The 22,766-nt window shown below is 41.2% G+C and overlaps 2 protein-coding genes across 11 annotated transcripts in view; both read left to right on the top strand.

Annotated features, from left to right (window-relative positions):
• Positions 1 to 1,210, top strand: part of LOC109427689 (uncharacterized) — a 196,484-nt gene extending 195,274 nt beyond the window's left edge. For both annotated transcript variants that reach the window (XM_062845679.1, XM_029872202.2), the window contains one exon: positions 58 to 1,210. In XM_062845679.1, the coding sequence (XP_062701663.1) occupies positions 58 to 203 (146 nt within the window). In that variant the 3' untranslated portion in view covers positions 204 to 1,210. The remainder of the gene's footprint in view (positions 1 to 57) is intronic.
• Positions 1 to 22,766, top strand: part of LOC109427696 (integrin alpha-PS1) — a 534,426-nt gene that overhangs the window by 320,637 nt on the left and 191,023 nt on the right. The gene's annotated exons all lie outside the window — the stretch shown is intronic.

The raw sequence follows: 22,766 nt of genomic DNA, 5'->3' as shown, positions 1-22,766 counted from the left end.
TAAAATTAACTTTATTAGTTCCGTTCGTTTCTTAAAACAGCAACCCTTTTTCAACAGGATATCCCGGCTATACCCGTCCCCGGCAGAATTCCGTTTTTGTGGGGCCGCACGTGTTTTCGCCACCGCAACCGCCCAGAAAAACACGCTCAGCTGTCGACATCCACTCGATGATACTCAGCGAAGGCGAGTCGGAAGCGGTCTAGTTCCACCCGAACGCCTTCCATTCCCATCCCCCTGGAACTAAAAACAAAAATATAACAGATGAGCACGTAAAGATGCATCCTACAAAACATTTCAATATTTTTGTATCATGACATACCGATGATATATTTATATTTGAATTTCCTTTTTATACACACAACATGTTGACAGCCGCTAGCCAGAGTGGAAGCTGAAATTACTGACAGAATTTACCCTCGTTGAATATGAAGTAGAAAGTAGATCATTTTCTCTCATATTGAAAGTGTTGTTTATACTCATACCGTTTTACGACCAAACTAGACGTTATTTCTAGAAACTTGAAAAGGCTAGAGCATGCATTCTTTGGTAGAAGACTAAACGGGTTTACGTGTGTGTGTAAGAAACTTTCAGATGAAACACAATTTATGATATACCGAGAAGAGTAAATTCTAAAAATAGCTTATTATTGATGATAGGGAAACAGTACTAAGAATAATGCAGAGTAGTATACACATCTACGGTTTTATATTATACATTTTCATAAGATGCATTTATCTCAAGCTGTTTGGGGTTGCGTTTAAAGATATAGTAGCCAGTACAAACCCGAAGCTTCATTTGTCTGAGAGAAAGTTAATTGAGCGAACCAATGCGCCACAATTTCCGTCAATTTTTCCCATCCTAAAGGTAGACCTGACCTAATACTCAAACCATGTTATAAACCTTTCCAAAGTTTTAATGATATTCATTAGATACTTAAGACATAAACATCCCATGTAAGATAAATTCGTTAAGCAAGCTAAATAAGAGATATATGATTGAAACCTAAATGCCCATTAAATACCAAAATAAATATTTGTTTGGAACATCATATTGATAGGTGTCTAAATAAAATCCAAGGATCTTATATTAACCTCAGTCCCTTCGTCGAATATGTAGCAACATGATAGCGTTGTCTAACTAGTGAGTGATTGTTGACAAAGACTAGACCAAAGAAAATAAATGAAAATCTTTTAAATAAAGTTGTTCACAAGCCGCCCAGAGAGTTTTTATTGGTTATCCGAAAGATGTCCTAAGGCTTATTCGTGTATACTAACCAAAGTAGAAATGTATTGCACTAACTAGGTATAAATAATACATAATTTGTTATAACAGAAACAACCTATCACATAAAATTATTGCACAAATTCACAATTTTATTTTCCATAACTCTTTAAGGTTGTTGGGATAGAAAATGACGTTTTATTAATAATCATTTTCCTTGGCCCTTTCCTTTTTATTATTCAGCATGTATTTTTTTCAATTATGATAAAAACCATTTGTCGATAATATTCACAATTCCCAATAACCTCTACAGCCAGCCCCAGTTGATAAATCTTCGTCGACCGAAATCTACTCCACGCAGAAGACCACCACAAATCCCCTCATTATTCTTTCTCGAAAAGTCAGTCAAGAAGTAGAGAAGGCATCCTTGCTTAGTAATTAATCAACCCGATGGTCTGATAACGATTTGTATCTTGTGTTGGGAAAAATGCGAGCAATGGAAAAAGAACATAGCCAGACAGACGGGTGGTAAGCCATGAATATTTCACTTTTAGATATATAAGCATTTAAGAAGGATCTTCTCACATTCGTAAACCAAGATTGGAAACATCGCTGTCACAATACTTAAGAAAATCCTACAGGTCGAAAGAGCGAACAACTTTTGCAAAACATAATTTAAAGTTACAACCTCCATTTAGGTAATGAGTCGGAGGTGCACAAATAGAATGAATTCATAACCTAAACGGATTTCAAGGTTGCAAATGAGTGAGTGCAAATGAGGAAATTGTTGAAGTCATGCGACATTTCCGAGAAAATTTCTGAACGAAGCGGTGGTTCAGAGGCGTTTGCGTTTGTGAGCGTTTTAGAGAAGGTTTAGATGGCTTCATATACATCAGAGGGAAAGGCGGTCATAAGAGGCACTGCAAGGCGATTCAGGAGGTTTCTGACTGATAACGGTTGTTGATTTGATTACCTATATTAAAGGGAGTTCTTGGAGATCCTCAAACAGACAGTTATCAAACCACTTGACAACACATAGTTGCATGAGGCTTTACTTGAATGAGGCTTGAATTTCATGTACAATACTTCAATAGATTACTAATTACGCGTGTAGATCCGATGGCCTATACTCCGGGGAGTTTTTTATCCCTGACCCCCGAACACGCCCTGAATTCCTTTAAACTTCGCTTGCTGCTTCTTTCCCGTAAACCATCCTAGTCATCTATAAACAATAGGGGATAATCTGCTCAACAGCACTTAAATGGGAGGCCCAAGTAGTGTGAGATTGGAGAAGGCCTGCTTATGGCCGGGACTACACCCTTGACCCACTAAACATATTCCCATATCCACCAAACCTATGTCTCTCCGGGACCACCAAGAAGGCATTGCTTCAGAGAGGGGCTAGTGTACATCGAACCTTGAGGGATAGCTGCGTAGCCATGCAGCAACGAACATCGAGGAGCTCTTGCGGGAGTCCGCCAAGGTAGCGTACTGGTACTTTGCCTGTTTCCCGGGTGGTCCTTACCACTCCTATTGTCGTCGGGAAGCGAGCAGGGTCCACCACCATGCCTGAACCAACTGCTTTGCAAGTATCAAGAACTGCTACTGCGTGGACCGTGATTTGACCTCCTGAAGGCTAAGACCCTATCAGTTACAGTTACACAAAAAAGATCTTGCCGACATGGGGCCTCCACCTGCCTCGGCCCTTACCGAGGACCTTTTTTCTTACGCGGGGTCCGATCCAACCCAGTAGACCTACGCCTCAACAGCAACACTACCAGGATGTTCTCCCCGTGGCCAGTTATTAGCAATTAGAGTCGATTTCGATCGCAAGATATCGGTAAGACTTACGTAGCCAGCTCCGATCTCCTAGACCACCTCTTGTTAAGCATCTGAACTAGCCATTCCTCGATTCTCGCGTCGCGTCCTCTGAGGCTCCAAGACGTTATGGGTGATAGTGTTGGCATTGCAGCAAAGCCTCGTCTTTACACAATATTACCCAGAGTCGTATCCCCACCGCATGTGGCAACCATGCAGTCACGCATTGTTTCAAAGTGCGGGAACACGAACAAAACATGTGCCACCGTTTCTTCTAAACCAGCAAAAAACCGATCATTCGGGAGAACCCGCATGAAAAACTTCCCCATTCATTTTCATTTATTTAGTTCGACATATTCATGATAACACTGAATCAACAGTTTGCCACTATAATACTCGATTTGCAATATTCCGTGCCCACCGTATTCGTCCAGCTTTGGCCACTTTCAGGATGTCGGGTTCACCGTAGAGTGCAGCGAGCTCATGCTTCATCATCCTTCGCCGCCACACACCGTTTTCGCTCGAAAACTCCGAGTGCTTGCAGGCCCTCTTCAAGCATGATCCTTGCCTCGTGCCCGTACAGGTACATTTGGTACGGGGGTGAATCTGTTTTGATCGCAGTTTCTTATGGAGCCCGTAGTAGGCCCGACTTCCAGTGATGATGCGCCTTCGCATTTCACGGCTTACGTTATTGTCAGCAGTCAGTAAAGAACTGAGGTAGACGAATTCTTCTACCACCTTGAAAGTATCCAATGCCAATGCTTGTCCTTTCTAGCTACAACCTTCCAGCATGTACTTTGTTTTAGCCGCATCCTCCACCAGTCCGACCTTTGCAGTTTCACGTTTCAGCGGATGTACAGTTTTGCCACCGCTCCAAATGTTCTAGCAACAATATCCATATCATCCGCAAAACAGACATTGGTCGGATTTCGTGAAGATCGCTCTTCCAGAGCGATGTTGGAGGGTAGGCAAGAAAGTCCATTACCTAGTCGTAGTCCTCGTTGAGATTCCCGTCCTTATCCCTGCAGATTTCGGCTTGTGGCATGTAGCCTTTGCGGGATGCGTTGAGCTTCTGATAAAACTTACGTGCTTCTTAAGAACGGCACAGCAGTCCATTTCCTCCCACTCCGCTTCTTCCATGCAGCGCTTTTTCTCCCGAAAGAGACGGGTCTGCTGCTTCTACTTCTGTCTGTATCGTTCCACATTCCGTCGAGTTCCATGCTGCAGCATTACCGCCTGCGCTGCATCCTTCTCCTCCAGAACCGCTCTGCACTCCTCGTCGAACCAATCGTTTCGTCAACTCCGTTCTACGTACCCGATAGTGCACATCGAGCACACCCTCGTCCGGCAACGGTGCCTCGAGATTCTCGAGAGTCGCTCTAGATCGTACCGGGGCATTGTTGATAACGGAGAGCTTTGAGCGCAGTTTAACCGTCGCCAGAAAGTGATCAGAGTCGATACTAGCGCCACGATAGGTCCTAACGTCGATAATGTCGGAGAAGTGCCGTCCATCAATCAGAACGTGGTCGATTTGCGATTCCGTTTGTTGTGATGATCTCCAGGTGTAACGATACGGGAGGCTGTGCTGGAAGAAGGTGCTACGAATGGCAATGTTGGATACCAGGAGATCTCAGGGGTGTTTCACGGGGTCACATTAAAAATTAGGGGCGTTTAAGAGAGTCTCAAGGTACATCAGGTGGTTTCAGGGTGGTCCCAAGGGGCCTCAGGGACGATATAATGGATCTCAAAGGGTTAGGCGGAAGTTCCAGAGAGCCTCAGGGTCGTGCCTCGAGTGCGTCTCATGGAGTTTCAGGGAGTTCCAGGGAAAATGAAATTCGTTATATACAGACAGGTATTGGTGCGCCGCGACATTATTGAAAATTTCCAAAGGCGCCGCGACAGCTAAATGTTTGGGAACCCCTGGCTTACGAAGATCACCGCTTGCTGCTCCGATTTTCGGTATTAACATCCACCACCTGTGTTTTGTGGTGAGCCAAAGTAACTATCGGTCTACGAATGATTGAAGTCAAATAAACAATAAAAAAAATAAAAAAAATCTAGTTTGCTGGATCTCATCCACTCCTCCATGTCCTCGATTGATCCACCGTAGACTTCCAGCGTAATGTCATCTGCGATTACCACTTCCACCGGGAACTTTAAACTGTAATCCTCGTCGTACATGACATTTCATACACCGGACCCAAGATGGGACTTTGCGGGACTCATGAGGCAATGTGAAAGCACTTCCGGCCTACCTATGAATCGTAAACTAGTATTCTATTGTGGAAGTAACTTCAAATAATCTGATCAGAGATTCTGATACAGGAGGATGGAGTGCGACGACTTGGTGTGATAGTTACGAAATCCGATTATTGATGTGCTTTGCGGATGATATGGGTATTGTCGCCAGAAGATTTGGAACGGCGACAGAGCTATGCACCTAGGGTTTTTAACCCCATTCCCGGCACTACAGGTACACAAAATTGTGCATTACCTGAATTCACAACGAAACTACCGTTTTTGACCACTTCTTCCATCTGAATCAGATACCTTATTGCGCGAACTTGTTGCTAACAGTGATTGTTGTGAATATTTTCTGCCGGAAAGTTGATTTTGAACGTGTTTACTGCACCTAGTCCAGCGCCAATTCCCGGCACCAGTGCCGAACTTGCAGCGAAATCAAATGGTAAATCACTTCGGCACCCATCTTTGTGCTGACGAAGTGCACTCGTCTGCGTGTAATAGTTGTTTAAAGCCTTAAAATTTAAGGAACTGTAGCTCATTGACTGTGGATTCCGTTGCGGAAATGTTGCGGGAGATAATTACCTACGGCAGTGCGGTTGGAAAATATGCGGCAAGTGATATTTTGTTTTGTTTTGCTGTGAGGTGCCGGGAATTGACGCGGGTGCCCAAGTAGTTTGAAACCCTACCTGAAACGCGAAACGGTTAAGTTGGAACTACACTGAACGAAAACTCCATCCCGAAATCGACTGATTTGTCCGACCATCCAGTCCAAATTGCCAAAATCGTGTTTTCAAATGATGAATCAATCATACGGCAATCATCCTAAAAAGCGGATGACGATCATCTTATTCGCGTATGAGTCGACGCACGCTATGTGAATGAATATTAGTTGCAGAGCGAAGGCCACACAGATGCACCGAATTTATTCATCGATAGCGTAACAAGTTCCTTGATCGTGACACTCGGGACGTTGACGATTGTGCGTCGCATGTTCTATCCTGGACATGCCATCTTTTTTGAAAAGGATGCTCGCGAGGGCATCTTGGCCACTAAACACAAATTTTTTTGAAAAAGTTAGCGATGACATTATTGTTATCAATCGCTAAAAAACAAAGTTGCTCGACCATATGGTCGACATTCTATTTTCATATCACTGTCATCCGGTTTAAGGATGACATCATTCGGAAGGTGGAACATACGGTTTCCGACCGAATGTCGTTGAGGGGCGTGATCGTATCGCCTCTCAGTCGATCTTGGGCGGGGAGTTTTGTTCAGTGTAGTGGTGAATGCGTCAAAAATAAAGTAGGGTGCCTGTGCCAGTTATCGCACTACCTAAGGAAAACTACTTCTACAAAAATAAGAAGAAGACCGGCGAATATCGTCGATATGTCAAATGATAGATTTGTTTTCATACTTTACAGGAAAATATAAAATCTGAGTCAAACCCACTTTTACTATTTATTACGGCGTGTGCCAATGATAGGAACCCTGTACCAGTTATGGACATACTTTTTAATTTCGGTTCCACTTCGCACTATTTACATGCATTCCTTATGGGATTTGCCATAACTGGTACACTATGGAGAAATAGGGTGCAAGGAAGCCGAAATTTTAAGGAAAATGATTTATTTCTATCATAATTTGAGCAAAATGTGAAATTTGAATGAGTGCAATCATCTTTTATGAACGTGATCTATTGTTCACATATTTTTTCTTGATGATTTGCATCGTTAAAAGTTGAAAATCAACTATGGCGAATTTGAGGTACTATAGCCATAACTGGTACACTGAGCCTACATTCTAATTACATCTAAAACGTCAGAATTCGTAAAGGAAGTAGGTAATGTCACGATAAACGGAGATACGTTTGAGACAGTCAGTGGAGGAATTCGTTTACAACATAGCTAGTCGTGGAATACGAAGCGGGAGTCGTGCCTACTGTGGGCTCCTACAGAAACTGCAATCAAAAATACATATCGCTGCACCAGATACACTGGAACCTCTTTTTATGCACATGGCTGGGACTGCATAAATTAAAAATGTGCATAAATTAAAAAAGGCATGAAAAGAGGAAAATTTATGCATAAATTAAGTTTGGGCTCTAAATAGAGAATCTAGTTCGCGAGAACAGATGTTGCTCCTGAGCAGTTGAGGTGGGGCTAAGGGGGTTCCCAGAGAGCCCAAAGAGGGGGTTCCAAGGGGCTTCAGGGGCGTTTTAAGGGGTTGTTTCAGGGGATTTGAGGAGCCTTTTAAGGGTGTTCTGTCAAGATTTTTAGTGTTTTCATGGGATTATGGGGAATTCTGGGGTATTTCAATTGTATTAAGTGGGTTTCAGGGGCGTTCCAAGGGGCTTTAGGGGCAATTCAAGGGATCTTAGGAGCCTTTAAAGGGCGTTGCAAGAGGTTTGAGGGGTGTTTTAAGGTATTTCAGAGTCTGCTGTGAAATTTCCTGAAATGCCTCAAAAATCCCCCTTAAACTCCCCGGGGACCCCATGTAACGCACCTAAAAGGCTTCGAAACCGCTGAGAACTCCTCCGTAACGCTTCCGTAACTCCTCTGAATCCCCAGAAAATGCTCTGAAACATCTTGAAATGTCTCCAAAATCCCCCTTAAACCCCCTCGGATGCCATGTAACGTACATGAGAGGCTCCAAACTAGAGTGTCCATTTCCCGGGCATTTTTCTTGTCCCGGGATTCGGGATAAAAATTGTAGCATATCCCGGGAAATCCCGGGATCCCGGGATTTATAGGGAATACAGATTTCAGTGGAAATTGAGATGAATTTCAAATAAAACACCATTTGTCAGCTATTGTCTATCCATTTTGTTGAATATGGAGGGGAATTATTGTTACAGTAGTCACTCATAAAAACAGCTTTTTTAGTTTCAGAAATCCTATAAATAATAGGGACCCCAAACTAAATTGCAATATGCTGCTGGAGAGCTAGCATTACTTTTTTGATTAGTTGCAAAATATGATTGCAATTTGCCCAAAATTCTTTTAGCATATGTAGATATTGTTTGATATAACTCTTGACTGAGCTTCTAAAGGGGCGAACATGTTTCTGTAAACTAGGTATTGTCTCGATGATTTGGATAACCAATCAATACATGCCCACACAAAGTTTAATAATTATCGAGTGAGTAAAATTTTTATTTACTTGATTGTTACAGGATCTCGTGATTTTGTGATGCAATTATAGAATTTTAAAAATTTAACGCCAATAATGGGCATAAAATCATGCATTCCGGGATTCCCGGGAACTCCGGGAAATCAAATATTAAATCCTGGGATACGGGAAATCCCGAAATCCCCTAAATCCCGCGAATTCTTGTCCCGGGACGTCCCGGGATGGACAAGTCCAAACCCCCCGAAACTCCTGCGTAACGCTTAACGCGTAAACATTCTAAAATGATTCAAAATCCCCCTCAACCCCCTCGGACCCCATGTAACGCACCTGAGAGGCTCCGAACCCCACGAGAACTCCTCCGTAACGCTTACGTAACACCTCTTAATCCCGCAGAAAATGCTCTGAAACGTCCTGGATGTATTCGTGGATCTATTGTTTCAGCGGTCGTAATTTGAATTTAGTTGTGGTACGGTTGGGGCTCTACCGTCCAGGCAATAAATCGCAAGTGATGGTTGTATCAGTTTTTTTTGTTAATAATATATGTCTCTCGTGATCGGTCGTGATTTTGTTTTATTTACCTGTCACGGGTTTTTTCGCGTTCCCTTTTTGTGCGGTTTTAGTAAGTTTTCAGTGATAATTAGGCTGGTGCTACGCCATCCCGAAGTGGCACACGTAGTATTTACGGAATGCGTTGGACGCAAAGCTGCAGCAGGGAAACTCTCAATTCTGAATTGATGGTTTCCGCTTGTTATTTGTGATCGAAAGAAGAATTTAAATATATATATATATATATATATATATATATATATATATATATATATATATATATATATATATATATATATATATATATATATATATATATATATATATATATATATATATATATATATATATATATATATATATATATATACAGGGTGTTTGGTTCCGGGTTTTGGATATTTTCAGGGCTGATAGGTCTTGATGAGAGATGAAAAAGTTCCCAAGGAACATAGGGTCGGAAATCACTGCTAAGTGAGTTAATCACATTTTAAGTTTTTTATTTTTGGTTATCTTTGAAGTCCTATATCTACTAAACTATCAATCGTACAAACTTTCTCAGCGCACGAATTGAAAGCTAATTACTTCTACTTTCTTAGTCTCTTGGACGTAAACTTTGTAAAAATAGTTTAAAAGGCCTTAAATTGAAAAATAATGCAAAATTGGTCGAAAAAATCGACATTTTTTTGGACATTTTTGATGATTTAAATATGAAAATAAAGCTTTTGTTAAAAAAGTTCTTCTACAAAACATGCACGAACTTGTTCCCTAAAAATGTTTCTTTGACACCAAAACTCTATCTTTTGTAGTTAAGGAAAAAAATGTTTTTGAAAATAACGTTCCAAATTGCATTAACTTCATGCCAAAACAATGGTCATCACCCTATCCGTCGTGCGTTCGTGTGCTGTTGCTCCACGGCATGAGGACGACTACTGCTGCTGGCTTGGCTGCTGGTGATGTCATCGCATACAGAAAACGAGCTCGCTCTTTGTCGCGTCACATCTCCGCCTGTGGAATCATTCGAGGCGGAGTTTGGATTTGCGCATACTAAGTGCGACGTGCAGTTAACTTGTTTTTCGACGGAGCGAAAGGAAAGCGCCGACGAAAGTGTATTTACAAGAGCATCCATTTAAATCCTTCGCACTCGTAGCTCTGCTGCGGTGCTGTTCAGATGGGGGGGTCTGTGCGTGCGGCAATTTAGAGCATGCACTTATTTGATGCATTTCATTTTTTTTTTGTATGATGTGCAAGGATAATGATTCTTCTTATTTCTTGCATAACATTCCCACTGGGACAGAGCCTGTTTCTCAGCTCAGTTGTAAAACATACAGCAATAAATTCCTTTGGAACCAATCATGGGGGATCCTTGGGAAATGATACCTTTGGGGAATCTAATCAACAAAGTGGCCATTTTAGGAGATATTGGGGATTTTTAAGGATCATTGGGGATTTTTAAGGATCATTGGGGATTTTTTCGAAATATTGGGTAGGGTAAAGGGAACTTAGGAATCATGGCGGTCCTCGGGAAATGATACCCTTTGGGGAATCTAATCATTAAGTTGGACATTTTAGGAGAAGTTGGGGATTCTTAAGGGACATTTGGGATTTTAGAAGATATTGGGGATTTTTAAGGAACATTGGGGATTTATAGGAGATATTGGGGCGGGTAAAGGGAACTTAGGAATCATGGGGGCCCTTGGGAAATGATACCTTTGGGGAATCTAATCAACAAGTTGGACATTTAAGGAGAAGTTGGGGATTCTTAAGGAACATTGGGGATTTTTAGGCAATATTAGGGAGGGTGAAGGGAACTTAGGAATCATGGGGGTCCTTTAGAAATGATACCTTTGGGAAATCTAATCAACAAGTTGGACATTTTAGGAGAAGTTGGGGATTCTTAAGGGACATTTGGGATTTTAGAAGATATTGGGGATTTTTAAGGAACATTGGGGATTTATAGGAGATATTGGGGAGGGTAAAGGGAACTTAGGAATCATGGGGGTCCTTGAGAAATGATACCTTTGGGAATCTAATCAACAAGTTGGACATTTTAGGAGAAGTTAGGGATTTTTAAGGAACATTGGGGATTTTTAGGAGATATTGGGGAGGGTAAAGGGAACTTAGGAATCATGGGGGTCCTTGAGAAATGATACCTTTGGGAATCTAATCAACAAGTTGGACATTTTAGGAGAAGTTGGGTATTCTTAAGGAACATTGGGGATTTTAGGAGATATTGGGGAGGGTAAAGGGAACTTAGGAATCATGGGGGTCCTTGAGAAATGATACCTTTGGGAATCTAATCAACAAGTTGGACATTTTAGGAGAAGTTAGGGATTTTTAAGGAACATTGGGGATTTTTAGGAGATATTGGGGAGGGTAAAGGGAACTTAGGAATCATGGGGGTCCTTGAGAAATGATACCTTTGGGAATCTAATCAACAAGTTGGACATTTTAGGAGAAGTTGGGTATTCTTAAGGAACATTGGGGATTTTAGGAGATATTGGGGAGGGTAAAGGGAACTTAGGAATCATGGGGGTCCTTGAGAAATGATACCTTTGGGAATCTAATCAACAAGTTGGACATTTTAGGAGAAGTTAGGGATTTTTAAGGAACATTGGGGATTTTTAGGAGATATTGGGGAGGGTAAAGGGAACTTAGGAATCATGAGGGTCCTTGGGAAATGTTACCTTTCTGGAATCTAATCAACAAGTTGGACATTTTAGGAGAAGTTGGGTATTCTTAAGGAACATTGGGGATTTTTAGGCAATATTAGGGAGGGTATAGGAAACTTAGGAATCATGGGGGTCCTTGAGAAATGATACCTTGGGGAATCTAATCAACAAGGTGACATTTTAAGAGAAGTTGGGGATTTTTAAGGAACATTGGGGATTTTTAGGCAATATTAGGGAGGGTATAGGAAACTTAGGAATCATGGGGATCCTTGGGAAATGATACCTTTGGGGAATCTAATCAACAAGTTGGACATTTTAGGAGGTATTGGGGCGGGTAAAGGGAACATAGAATTCATGGGGGTCCTTGGGAAATGTTACCTTTTTGGAATCTAATCAACAAGTTTGATATTTTAGGAGAAGGTGGGTATTCATAAGGAACATTGGGGATTTTTTCGAAATATTGGGGAGGGTAAAGGGAACTTAGGAATCATGGGGGTCCTTGAGAAATGTTACCTTTGGGAATCTAATCAACAAGTTGGACATTTTAGGAGAAGTTGGGGATTCTTAAGGAACATTGGGGATTTTTAGGCAATATTAGGGAGGGTAAAGGGAACTTAGGAATCATGGGGGTCCTTGAGAAATGATACCTTTGAGAATCTAATCAACAAGTTGGACATTTTAGGAGATACACCCAAACCTCATTTTACGTCCACTATTGGCTTAGCGAAAAAAAATTCTACCGACAAAATAATGATCAAAATACACATTTTTATATTTTTGTACACTTCTCACAATCACGAAGATGTTTTAAAAAATATAAAACTGTTGAGTTTGCTCATTGTCTAAGCGGTAGAATTTTTTGTCGCTTAGCCAAGCATGGACGTAAAAAAAGGACGAGGTGTATTGGGGATTTTTATGGAACATTGGGGATTTTTAGGAGATATTGGGGAGGGTAAAGAGAACTTAGGAATCATGAGGGTCCTTGGGAAATGTTATTTTTCTGGAATCTAATCAACAAGTTGGACATTTTAGGAGAAGTTGGGGATTCTTAAGGAACATTGGGGATTTTTAGGCAATATTAGGGAGGGTAATGGGAACTTAGGAATCATGGGGGTCCATTAGAAATGTTACCTTTGGGGAATCTTATCAACAAGTTGGACATTTTAGGAGAAGTTGGGTATTCATAAGGAACATTGGGGATTTTTAGGAGATATTGGGGAGGGTAAAGGGAACTTAGGAATCATGGGGGTCCTTGGGAAATGTTACCTTTGGGGAATCTAATCAACAAGTTGGACATTTTAGGAGAAGTTGGGTATTCATAAGGAACATTGGGGATTTTTAGGAGATATTGGGGAGGGTAAAGGGAACTTAGGAATCATGGGGGTCCTTGGGAAATGTTACCTTTGGGGAATCTAATCAACAAGTTGGACATTTTAGGAGAAGTTGGGTATTCATAAGGAACATTGGGGATTTTTAGGAGATATTGGGGAGGGTAAAGGGAACTTAGGAATCATGGGGGTCCTTGGGAAATGTTACCTTTGGGGAATCTAATCAACAAGTTGGACATTTTAGGAGAAGCTGGGTATTCATAAGGAACATTGGGGATTTTTAGGAGATATTGGGGAGGGTAAAGGGAACATAGGAATCATGGGGGACCTTGGGAAATATTACCTTTGGGGAATCTAATCAACAAGTTGGACATTTTAGGAGATATTGGGGATTTTTAAGGAACATTGGGGATTTTTAGGCGATATTGGGGAGGGTAAAGATAACTTGGGAATCATGTGGTCCTTGAGAAATGATACCTTTGGGGAATCTTATCAACAAGTTGGATATTTTAGGAGAAGTTGGGTATTCATAATGAACATTGGGGATTTTTAGAAGATATTGGGGATTTTTAAGGAACATTGGGGAATTTTAGGAGATATTGGTAAGGGGAAAAGGAAACTTAGGAATCATGGGGGTCCTCTTTGGAGAAGTTGGGTATTCATAAGGAACATTGGGGATTTTGAGGAGATATTGGGGAAGGTAAAGAGAACTTAAGAATCATGGGGGTCCTCGGGAAATGTTACCTTTTTGGAATCTAATCAACAAGTTGGATATTTTAGGAGAAGGTGGGTATTCATACGGAACATTGGGGATTTTTAGGAGATATTGGGGAGGGTAAAGGGAACTTAGGAATCATGGGGGTCCTCGGGAAATGATACCTTGGGGAATCTAATCAACAAGTTGGCCATTTAAGAAGATATTGGAGATTTTTAAGGAACATTGGGGATTTTTAGGAGATATTGGGAAAGATAAAGAGAACTTAGGAGTCATGGGGGTCCTTGGGAAATGTTACCTTTGGGAAATCTAATCAACAAGTTGGACATTTTAGGAGAAGCTGGGTATTCCTAGAGAACATTGGGGATTTTAGGAGATATTGGAAATTTTTAAGGAACATTGGGGATTTTTAAGGAACATTGGGGAATTTTTAAGGAACATTGAAGATTTAAGGAGATATTGGGGAGGGTAAAGGGAACTAAGGAATCATGGGGGTCCTTGGAAAATGTTACCTTTGAGGAATCTAATCAACAAGTTAGATATTTTAGGAGAAGTTGGGGATTCTTAAGGAACATTGGGGATTTTTAGGAGATATTGGGGATTTTTAAGGAACATTGGGGATTTTTAAGGAACATTGGGGAATTTTAGGAGATATTGGGAAGGGGAAAAGGGAACTTAGGAATCATGGGGGTCCTCTTATGAGAAGTTGGGGATTCTTAAAGGACATTGGGGATTTTTAGGCGATATTGGGGAGAGTAAAAAGAACCTAGGAATCATGTGGTCCTTGAGAAATGATACTTTTGGGGAATCTAATCAACAAGTTGGACATTTTAGGAGAAGTTGGGAATTCTTAAGGAACATTGAGGATTTTTAGGAGATATTGGGGATTTTTAAGGAACATTGGGGAATTTAAGGAGTTATTGGGAAGGGCTAAAGGGAACTTAGGAATCATGGGGGTCCTCTTAGGAGAAGTTGGGTATTCATAAGGAACATTGGGGATTTTTAGGAGATATTGGGGAGGGTAAAGAGAACTTATTAATCATGTGGTCTTTGAGAAATCTTACCTTTGGGGAATCTAATCAACAAGTTGGCCATTTTAGGATATATTGAGGATTTTTAAGGAACATTGGGGATTTTTACGAGATATTGGGTAGGGTAAAGGGAGCTAAGGAATCATGGGGGTCCTTGGGAAATGATACCTTTGGGGAATCTAATCGACAAGTTGGATATTTAGGAGAAGTTGGGGATTTTTAAGGAACATTGGGGATCTTAGGAGATATTGGGGAGGGTAAAGGGAACTTAGGAATCATGGGGGTCCTTGGAAAATGATACATTTGTTGAATCTAATCAACAAGTTGGATATTTTAGGAGAAGTTGGGGATTCTTAAGGAACATTGGGGATTTTAGGTGTTATTGGGGCGGGTAAAGGGAACTAAGGAATCATTAAGGTCCTTGGGAAATGACACCTTTGGGGAATCTAATCAACAAGTTGGCCATTTTAGGATATATTGGGGATTTGTAAGGGACATTGGGGATTTTTAGGCGATATTGGGGAGGGTAAAGAGAACTTAGAAATCATGTCATCCTTGGGAAATGATACCTTTGGGGAATCTAATCAACAAGTTGGCCATTTTAGGAGATATTGGGGATTTCTAAGGAACATTGGGGATTTTTACGAGATATTGGGTAGGGTAAAGGGAACTAAGGAATCATGGGGATCCTTGGGAAATGATACCTTTGGGGAATCTAATCGACAAGTCGGACATTTTAGGAGAAGTTGGGGATTTTTAGGAGATATTGGGGTGGGTAAAGGTAACTTAGGAATCATGGAGGTCCTTGAGAAATGATACCTTTGGGGAATCTAATCAACAAGTTGGATATTTTAGGAGAAGTTGGGGATTTTTAAAGAACATTGGGGATTTAAGGAGATATTGGGGAGGGTAAAGGGAACTTAGGAATCGTGGGGGTCCTTGAGAAATGATACCTTGGGGAATCTAATCAGCAAGTTGGACACTTTACGAGAAGTTGGGGATTCTTAAGGAACATTGGGGATTTTTAGGAGATATTGGGGATTTTTAAGGAACATTGGGGATTTTTAAGGAACATTGGGGAATTTTAGGAGGGGAAGTGGAAAAGGGAACTAAGGAATCATAGGGGCCCTCTTTGGAGAAGTTGGGTATTCATAAGGAACATTGGGGATTTTTAGGAGATATTGGGGAGGGTAAAGGGAACTTAGGAATCATGGGGGTCCTTGGGAAATGTTACCTTTTTGGAATCTAATCAACAAGTTAGATATTTAAGGAGAAGGTGGGGATTCTTAAGGAACATTGAGGATTTTTAGGAGATATTGGGGATTTTTAAGGAACATTGGGGATTTTTAAGGAACATTGGGGAATTTTAGGAGATATTGAGAAGGAGAAAAGGGAACTTAGGAATCATGAGGGTCCTCGGGAAATGATACCTTTGGGGAATCTAATCATTAAGTTGGACATTTAAGGAGAAGTTGGGGATTCTTAAGGGACATTGGGGATTTTTAGGAGATATTGGGGATTTTTAAGGAACATTGGGGATTTTTTCGAGATATTGGGTAGGGTAAAGGGAACTAAGGAATCATGGGGATCCTTGGGAAATGATACCTTTGGGGAATCTAATCGACAAGTCGGACATTTTAGGAGAAGTTGGGGATTTTTAGGAGATATTGGGGTGGGTAAAGGGAACTTAGGAATCATGGAGGTCCTTGGGAAATGATACCTTTGGGGAATCTAATCAACAAGTTGGACATTTTAGGAGGTATTGGGGCGGGTAAAGGGAACTTAGAATTCATGGGGGTCCTTGGGAAATGTTACCTTTGGGAATCTAATCAACAAGTTGGACATTTTAGGAGAAGTTGGGGATTCTTAAGGAACATTGGGGATTTTTAGGCAATATTAGGGAGGGTAGAGGGAACCTAGGAATCATGGGGGTCCTTGGGAAATGATACCTTTGGGGAATCTAATCAACAAGTTGGACATTTTAGGAGAAGTTGGGGAAGGGGAAAAGGGAACTTAGAAGTCATGGGGGTCCTCTTATGAGAAGTTTGGGATTCTTAAGGGACATTGGGGATTTTTAGGCGATATTGTATAGAAATCATGTCGTCCTTGAGAAATGATACCTTTGGGGAATCTAATCGACAAGTCGGACATTTTAGGAGAAGTAGGGGATTTTTAGGAGATATTGGGGCGGGTAAAGGGAACTTAGGAATCATGAAGGTCCTTGGGAAATAATACCTTTGAGGAATCTAATTTGGGGATTTTTAAAGAACATTGGGGGTTTAAGGAGATATTGGGGAGGGTAAAGGGAACTTAGGAATCATGGGGGTCCTTGAGAAATGATACCTTGGAGAATCTAATCAACAAGTTGGACATTCTAGGAGAAGTTGGGGATTCTTAAGGAACATTGGGGATTTTTAGGTAATATTGGGGATTTTTAGGGAACATTTGGGATTTTTAAGGAACATTGGGGAATTTTAGGAGGGGAAGGGGAAAAGGGAACTTAGGAATCATAGGGGCCCTCTTTGGAGAAGTTGGGTATTCATAAGGAACATTGGGGATTTTTAGGAGATATTGGGGAGGGTAAAGGGAACTTAGGAATCATGGGGGTCCTTGGGAAATGTAACCTTTTTGGAATCTAATCAACAAGTTGGACATTTTAGGAGAAGTTGGAGATTCTTAAGGAACATTGAGGATTTTTAGGAGATATTGGGGATTTTTAAGGATATTGGGGATTTTTAAGGAACATTGGGGAATTTTAGGAGATATTGGGAAGGGGAAAAGGGAACTTAGGAATCATGGGGGTCCTCGGGAAATGATACCTTTTGGGAATCTAATCAATAAGTTGGACATTTAAAGAGAAGTTGGGGATTCTTAAGAGACATTGGGGATTTTTAGGAGGTATTGGGGAATTTTAAGGAACATTGGGGATTTATAAGAGATATTGGGGCGGGTAAAGGGAACTTAGGACTCATGGGGGTCCTTGGTAAATGATACCTTTGGGGAATCTAATCAACAAGTTGGACACTTTAGGAGAAGTTGGGGATTCTTAAGGAACATTGAGGATTTTTAGGAGATATTGGGGATTTTTAAGGAACATTGGGGATTTTTAAGGAACATTGGGGAATTTTAGGAGATATTGGGAAGGGAAAAAGGAAACTTAGGAATCATGGGGGTCCTCTTATGAGAAGTTGGGGATTCTTAAGGGACATTGGGGATTTTTAGGCGATATTGGGGAGGGTAAGGAGAACTTAGAAATCATGTCGTCCTTGAGAAATGATACCTTTGGGGAATCTAATCAACAAGTTGGCCATTTTAGGAGATATTGAGGATTTTTAAGGAACATTGGGGATTTTTACGAGATATTGGGAAGGGTAAAGGAAACTTAGGAATCATGGGGGTCCTTGGGAAATGATACCTTTCTGGAATCTAATCAACAAGTTGGACATTTTAGGAGAAGTTGGGGATTCTTAAGGGATATTGGGGATTTTTAGGCGAAATTAAAGAGGGTAAAGGGAACTTAGGAATCATGGGGGTCCTTGGGAAATGATATCTTTGGGAAATCTAATCAACAAGTTGGATATTTAAGGAGAAGTCTGGGATTTTTAAGGAACATTGGGGATTTTTAGGAAATATTGGGGAGGGTAAAGGGAATTAGGAATCATAGGGGTCCTTGGGAAATGATACCTTTGGGGAATCTTATCGACAAGTTGGACATTTTAAAAGAAGTTGGGGATTCTTAAGGAATATTGGGGATTAGAAGACATTGGGGATTTTTAAGGAACGTTGCGGATTTTTACGAGATATTGGGTAGGGTAAAGGGAACTTAGGAATTATGGCGGTCCTCGGAAAATGATACCTTTGGGGCCCATATAGCCGAGGCGGTAAACGCACGGGTATTCAGCATGATAATGCTGAAGGTGACGGGTTCGATTCCCGGTCGGTCCAAGATCTTTTCGTAAAGAAAATTTCCTTGACTTCCTTGGGCATAGAGTATCTTCGTGCCTGCCACACGATATACGCATGCAAATGCATTGGCAGAGGAAGCTCTCAGTAAATAACTGTGGAAGTGCTCATAGAACACTAAGCTGAGAAGCAGGCTTTGTCCCAATGAGGACGTTACGCCAAGAAGAGAGAAAGAGAGAGACCTTTGGGAAATCTTATCAGCAAGTTAGACATATTAGAAGAAGTTGGGGATTCTCAAGGAACATTGGGGATTTTTAGGAGATATTGGGGAGGGTAAAGGGACCTTAGGAATCATGGCTGTCCTCGGGAAATGATACCTGAGGGGGAATCTAATCAGCAAGTTGGCCATTTAAGGAGAAGTTGGGGATTCTTAAGGGACATTGGGGATGATGAATCCTATGTTTCCTTTACCCTCTCCAATATCTCCTAAAAATTACCAATGTTTCTTAAAAAATCCCCTACTTCTGCTAAAATGATCAACTTGTTGCTTAGGTTCCCCAAAGGTATCATTTCCCATGCAGACCCCCATAATTCCTAAGTTCCCCTTACCCTCCCCAATATCTCCTTAAATCCCAATCGTTCCTTAAAAAAAACTCCAATATCTTCTCAAAAGCCCCAAAATTCCTTAAAAAATCCCCTATATCTTCTGAAAAGCCCCAACATTTCTTAAAATCTCCAATCAGGGGCGTCTCGTGACCCGTAAAGCTGACTGTGCACTTGAAAAGTTTTCACATGGGACTGTAGTATGAATGGAAAACAGCAGGAACCTGAACTTCGCTAGACAAGCGAATCTACCGACGATTTCGTCGAGAAAACTGCCTTGTTGTTTCAATTGATGAAACAGAGGGTTTTCTACCGCCATCAGTTGAGGCCTCTTTAGTCTTTGCTCGCTCATTGTAACTGAAGATAGGTTCTTATTCTTTTGAGATGGAAAAACTCCTTCCAACGGCATCAGTTGTAGACGTAAGTGTTATTATCAGAGGAATAAGCAGATACGTTTCTGAGAAGACGTCTTCCAAATTGTTCTTAGTAAGCACCTTAGCTATCTCTGCGACTTTTTTCGTGTAAAACATTCTCAGCTCATTGGTCAGCTGGACTTAATCGAAATTTCGGAAGCGAGAGTAGACATTGCCCACCAATTGTTAAGGGATTTTTTCGGAATAACTTTTGAACTTCGAAGAATCCATTCAGAAGTGGATAACTGATACTGAAGAAGTGAAACACCCATTGCACAATTATGGGTCACTCTGTAACTCTGTAACTTAGACGATTCGAGATGTGGTACAAGCTTTTCCTCAATCGACCGCCTGGCAAACGAATTGCTGGAGTAGATTGTCTACGATATCGCGCTCCATTTTCCTTTGAATGTTGCTAGAAAATGAAACCGTACGCGACGTGCAACTAGTAGTGAATGAAAATGCCACCCATTCAGGTCCACCCAAAGGCATGCACGCATGCCGAAAGAGTGGATGGGCGGCCTCCGTTGAATGGTACAAGTTCTCTCGCTTTGCTCTTTCGCCTCGCTCTCTTGCTGAAGCATAGCTCAAATGCGACGTTGCCAAGCTTAGCAGCTTCCCCGCGAGCGCAAGCTTGGTGTAAACAAACAATCTTTCCTTTCCTCCGCCACCGATGAGGCCCACGTCCATTGGAAGAAGTGCACAAAAATTTTACTAATACATTGCCAAAGCAGCACAGAACAGTCGAACACAAGTAAACGCAGTTCTTGCATGCATACACAGCTCTCCCGTGTACTTCAGGAAGTGAACTGAGGCGAGAGATTTTTGGCGATGCTGTCACATAAAAGTTACGCATGCTTCGGCGTGGAGAACTCTGGCAGCGGCAGGGTGGTGGCATAGTGAGATTAAGTTGGAAAATTTACTTGATTCCTATTGGATACGCACTAGTATTTCATAGTGGTTTGTTCACTTGAAGTTGTGAACATCAAAAGGATCGAATGAGTAGTTTATATCGTTTGTAGCAAAATGTTGACATTATAGTGATTTATTTTTAGTTTTTATCAACTGTGTAGTGAACGCAGTGGACCTATGGACGAGACGCCACTGTCTCCAATATCTCCTCAAAATTTCCAATGTTCTTGAAGCATCCCCAACTTCTCCTAAAATGTCCAACTAAATCTAACGAATCCCAAAGGTATCATTTCCCAAGGACCCCCATGATTCCTAAGTTCCGATTACCCTCCCCAATATCTCCTACAATTCCCAACGCTCCTTGAAAAGTTTCCAATATCTCCTAAAAATCCCCAACGTCATGAACAATCTGCAATATCTCCTGAAAATCCCCAAAGTTTCTTAAAAATCTCCAATATCTCCTAAATATCCCCAATGATCCTTAAAAATCTTCAATGTTCCTTAAAAATCCCCAATATCTCCTAAAAATTCCCAATGTTCCTTGAGAATTCCCAACTTCTCCTAAAATGTCCAACTTGTTGATTAGATTTCCCAAAGAAAACATTCCCCAAGGACCCAAATGATTCCAAAGTTCCCTTTACCCTCTCTAATGTCTTCTAAAAATCCCCAATGTTCCTTACAAATTTCCAATATATCCTAAAATATACAACTAATTGATTAGGTTCCCCAAAGGTATCATATCCCCACTACCCCATGAATCCTAAGTTCCCTTTAACCTCCCCAATATCTCCTCAAAATCCCCAACATACCTTAAAAATCCCCAAAATCTCCTAAAATGTCCAATTTGTTGATTAGATTCCCCAAAGGTATCATATCCCAAGGACCCCTATGATTCCTAAGTTTCCTTTACCCTCCCCAATATCTTCTAAAAATCCCCAATGTTCCTTAAGAGTCATCAACTTCTCCTTAAATATCCAACTTGTTGATTAGATTCCCCAAAAGTATCATTTCTCAAGGACCCCCATGATTCCTAAGTTTCCTTTACCCGCCCTAATATCTCCTAAAAATCCCAAATGTGCCTTAAAAATCCCCAATATCTCCTAAAATGGTCAACTTGTTGATTACATTCCTCAATGTCGCCTAAAAAACCCCAATGTCCATTAAGAATCCCCAACTTCTCCTAAAATGTCGATTAGATTCCCCAAAGGTATCATTTCCCAAGGACCCCCACCCTATGATTCCTAATTTCCCTTTACCCTACCCAATATCTCGTAAAAATCCCCAACTTTCCTTAAAAATCCCCAATATCGCCTTAAAATCCCCAATGTCCCTTAAGAATCCCCAACTTCTCCTAAAATGTCCAACTTATTGATTAGATTCCCCAAAGGTATCATTTCCCAAGGACCGCCATGATTCCTAAGTTCCCTTTACCCGCCCCAATATCTCCTCTCTCTCTCTCTTCTTGGAGTAACGTCCTCATTTGGACAAAGTCTGCTTGTCAGCTTAGTCTTCTATGAGCACTTCCACAGTTATTTACTGAGAGCTTCCTCTGCCAATGACCATTTTTCATGCGTATGTCGTGTGGCAGGCACCAAGATACTTTATGCCCAAGGAAGTCAAGGAAATTCCCTTTACGAAAAGATCCTGGACCGACCGGAAATCGAACCCGTCACCTTCAGCATGGTCATACCCGTGCGTTTACCGCCTCGGCTATATGGGCTCCTTATCTCCTAAAATGGTTCCTTAAAAATCCCCAATATCTCCTAAAAATCCCTAATGTCCATTAAAAGTGCCCAACTTCTCCTAAAATGTCCAACTTGTTGATTAGATTCCCCAAAGGTAACATTTCCCAAGGACCCCCATGATTCCTAAGTTCCCTTTACCCTCCCCAATATCTCCTAAAAATCCCCAATGTTCCTTATGAATACCCAACTTCTCCAAAAATGTCCAACTTGTTGATTAGATTCCCCAAAGGTAACATTTCCCAAGGACCCCCATGATTCCTAAGTTCCCTTAACCCTCCCCAATATCTCCTAAAAATCCCCAATGTTCCTTATGAATACCCAACTTCTCCTAAAATGTCCAACTTGTTGATTAGATTCCCCAAAGGTAACATTTCCCAAGGACCCCCATGATTCCTATGTTCCCTTTACCCTCCCCAATATCTCGCAAAAATCCCCAATGTTCCTTAAAAATCCCCAATATCTCCTAAAATGGCCAAATTGTTGATTAGA

This window comes from Aedes albopictus, chromosome 1, assembly GCF_035046485.1.
Source record: "Aedes albopictus strain Foshan chromosome 1, AalbF5, whole genome shotgun sequence".
Lineage (NCBI taxonomy): Eukaryota > Metazoa > Arthropoda > Insecta > Diptera > Culicidae > Aedes > Aedes albopictus.
This window is presented reverse-complemented; position numbering and strand designations above follow the sequence as displayed.